The 2,873-nt window shown below is 45.6% G+C and overlaps 1 protein-coding gene across 1 annotated transcript in view; it reads left to right on the plus strand.

Moving 5' to 3' along the window:
- The first annotated feature begins 828 nt into the window (after positions 1-828).
- Positions 829-2,873, plus strand: part of ppox (protoporphyrinogen oxidase) — a 9,132-nt gene continuing 7,087 nt past the window's right edge. Inside the window, exons 1-3 of the mRNA XM_073486299.1 lie at positions 829-899; positions 1,609-1,695; positions 2,425-2,559. Coding sequence (XP_073342400.1) covers positions 1,612-1,695; positions 2,425-2,559 — 219 coding nt within the window. The 5' untranslated portion in view covers positions 829-899; positions 1,609-1,611. The remainder of the gene's footprint in view (positions 900-1,608; positions 1,696-2,424; positions 2,560-2,873) is intronic.

Raw genomic sequence — 2,873 nt, forward strand, 5'->3', positions numbered from 1 at the left:
CCAACAGAGGTCACCAAACACCACACTCTCCTCCTCCTGATGTATAGATCTCTTTGGTCTAAAAGTCCTGATAGCATCACTGGTTCTCTTGGAGATGTGGAGGACGTGATGAGGTGTGAGAGCCTCCAGGTCATCAGAAGCTTCAGTGATAGGTGTGCTGTTCAGAAGGCTTCCACCACACTGAGGTCAAAGAGTGTGAAGGCATGAAGGAGGGGAGGGCAGCAATACTTCTGCTCCTGGAAATAACCAAGGAACCTAAAAAGGAAGGAAGGGTCATGACGTCACTGAATGTCACTCTGGTGTCAGCTGAGGTTTTTGTCCACACGTTGTTCCTTCCTTGATTTCGTTTGGGAAAGAATCCTGTTCACAGTGATTACAGCCTCATCAGCAGGAACCAGTCGGGCGGTCCTCATTTGATCACAATATTTTCAGCCCTGTCAATCATTTAACCTGTTAACCTCTCTGAAGTGTGTCCTTTCATATTGTGGACGCGTTTCTTCATCAGAAGTCACACGTTGTAGATATGTTGGTTTTACTGTGCTTCTCCATCATCTCCCATAGCCCTCCTCCTTCTTAGCAGTTAACTGGGATAATGAACAGACTGTAGAAAAAGTGACGAAGTACACGAGTTTATCCAGAAGGGGGCAGTGATGCAACATGGAGGATGTCAACTGGCGCTAAACACCGAAATAAAAAGAAGAAGAAGCAGAAGAAGAAGAAGAAGAAGCGGAGCCCGGAGTGACGGAGGATTGGATAAGAGGAGGAGAAGAGAAGAAGCAGAAGAAGAAGCGGAGCCCGGAGTGACGGGGGATTGGATAAGAAGAGGAGAAGAGAAGAAGAGAAGAAGAAGAGCTGAGAGAGTAGGACAGCAGACGTCAGGCACCGAGCACTAAGCAGAGGTAACACCGGAGCTTCTTATCAATGAATACTGAGCAGTCAGTGTGTGTGCCAGTGTGTGTGCCAGTGTGTACAGCAGTGTGTGTGTCAGTGTGTGCCAGTGTGTACAGCAGTGTGTGTGTATAGGAGTGTGTGTGTGAACTGACCACAGCTCACATCATCACTCTAAACTCACACGTTTGTAACTTTGAGCTCCAGAACCACAGAAGAAGTGTGTGGATATTTCAGGAACACTGGAGAGACGTGGTGAATGTGAGTGTGAGTGTGAGTGACAGGACACAACAACAGAAACACACTGTACACACTACACACTGTACACTACACACTGTACACACTACACACTGTACACTACACACTGTACACTACACACTGTACACTACACACTGTACAGCTTCAGTCAGTGTGCCTGTGCTGTTTGTCAGTGATCATACAGGAAGAGCTGCTGACACAATGAGACCAACTGTTTCCTTATCAGCAGGCCACAGACACAGACACACCCTGTCACACTGCTCTGCTGCCTCCCTCCTCACCCTCCTCTCCTTCCCTCTTCTCCCTCCTCACCCTCCTCTCCCTCCCTCCTCTCCTTCCTCTCCCTCCTCACCCTCCTTCCTCACCCTTCTCTCCTTCCTCACCCTCCTCACCCCCCTCTCCTTCCTCACCCTCCTCACCCTCTGTACAAACTAATGCTGTTTGTTTTCCATTAACAATCAGCTAATGAGAACGATTGCAGTCCTTGGAGGAGGGATCGGAGGTTTAGCAGCATCTTACTACCTCTGCAAGAGTCCTCAGGTTGCCAAGGTAACACACACACACACACACACACACACACACACACACACACACACACACACACACACACTACAACAGCCTCAGTAGCTCATTTCAATCTACTGTTAGCCGTAGTGAAGTGGTTATGAAGGTAGAGGCAGTGTGTACATGGTCACATGATGTCCAGCTGTGTCTGCTGTCATCATGGTGTCCATCATTGATCCCACATGAGACTGAAGGTGGAGCTAACATACACTTTATAGCCAGTATCAGGGCTTCATAAACACGCAGCCATCTCACCTGAAACACAGAACACCTACAGCTGCTGCTGCTGTCACAGTTATAGTTGGATTGGGTGTTTTCTGTCCATCGGCCACACGAGGCAGCAACGAGCTGGATAACATTTAAATAAGACCATTTACTACAAATCACAACATCATTACATCCCAGCTGTCTTCGTGCAGTCCATGCTACTTTGTTTCATACATTCTAAATATTCTGTGGTTAAAATATTCTAACATAAAGGATCACTGACTGATGATGATAATAATAATAATAATGATAATAATAATAATAATAATAATAGTAAATGCAGTAGAAAAAGTAGTCAGAAGTGTGTGTATATAATCTGTAGCAGTGTAACCTGTTGTCACCATTAACTTTCATCTCCTGATTATATTTCTGTGTGTGTTGTAGTTAATTAAATCATCATCCTGCTGAAGCAGCTTTGCAGAGTTTGGTCTCTTTGTTTCTCTCCAGGTTGTTGTGTTGGAGTCGAGCAGTCGAGTTGGAGGTTGGCTGTGGAGCACCAGGAGGTCCGATGGGGCCGTGTTTGAACACGGACCCAGAGGGATCCGACCTGCTGGGGCGGTGGGACGCAACACACTCAACATGGTGAGTTCTGCCTGAGTACTGAGGCTGTAGTCAGTGTTGTGTTCACTCATCATTTTCTGTAATTTACACAATTTAAAATCATTGATGAATCCTTTTAAAGACTTCTGATCATGATTTGTGTGTTTTTAGTCCAGATGAAAATGATTGCTGCTGCTGCTGCTGTGGAATAGTTACTCACAATAATGACTTCACAGTGAACTTAAAGGGTCACAGCTGAACAACATTAATAAGATACAAACAGCAGGCTCAGGAAAAGGACCTTCTGAATTAGGAAACAAAAGGACTAAATACATAATTAGGAAATCATAATTAGG

This window comes from Pagrus major, chromosome 18 (genome assembly GCF_040436345.1).
Source record: "Pagrus major chromosome 18, Pma_NU_1.0".
NCBI lineage: Eukaryota > Metazoa > Chordata > Actinopteri > Spariformes > Sparidae > Pagrus > Pagrus major.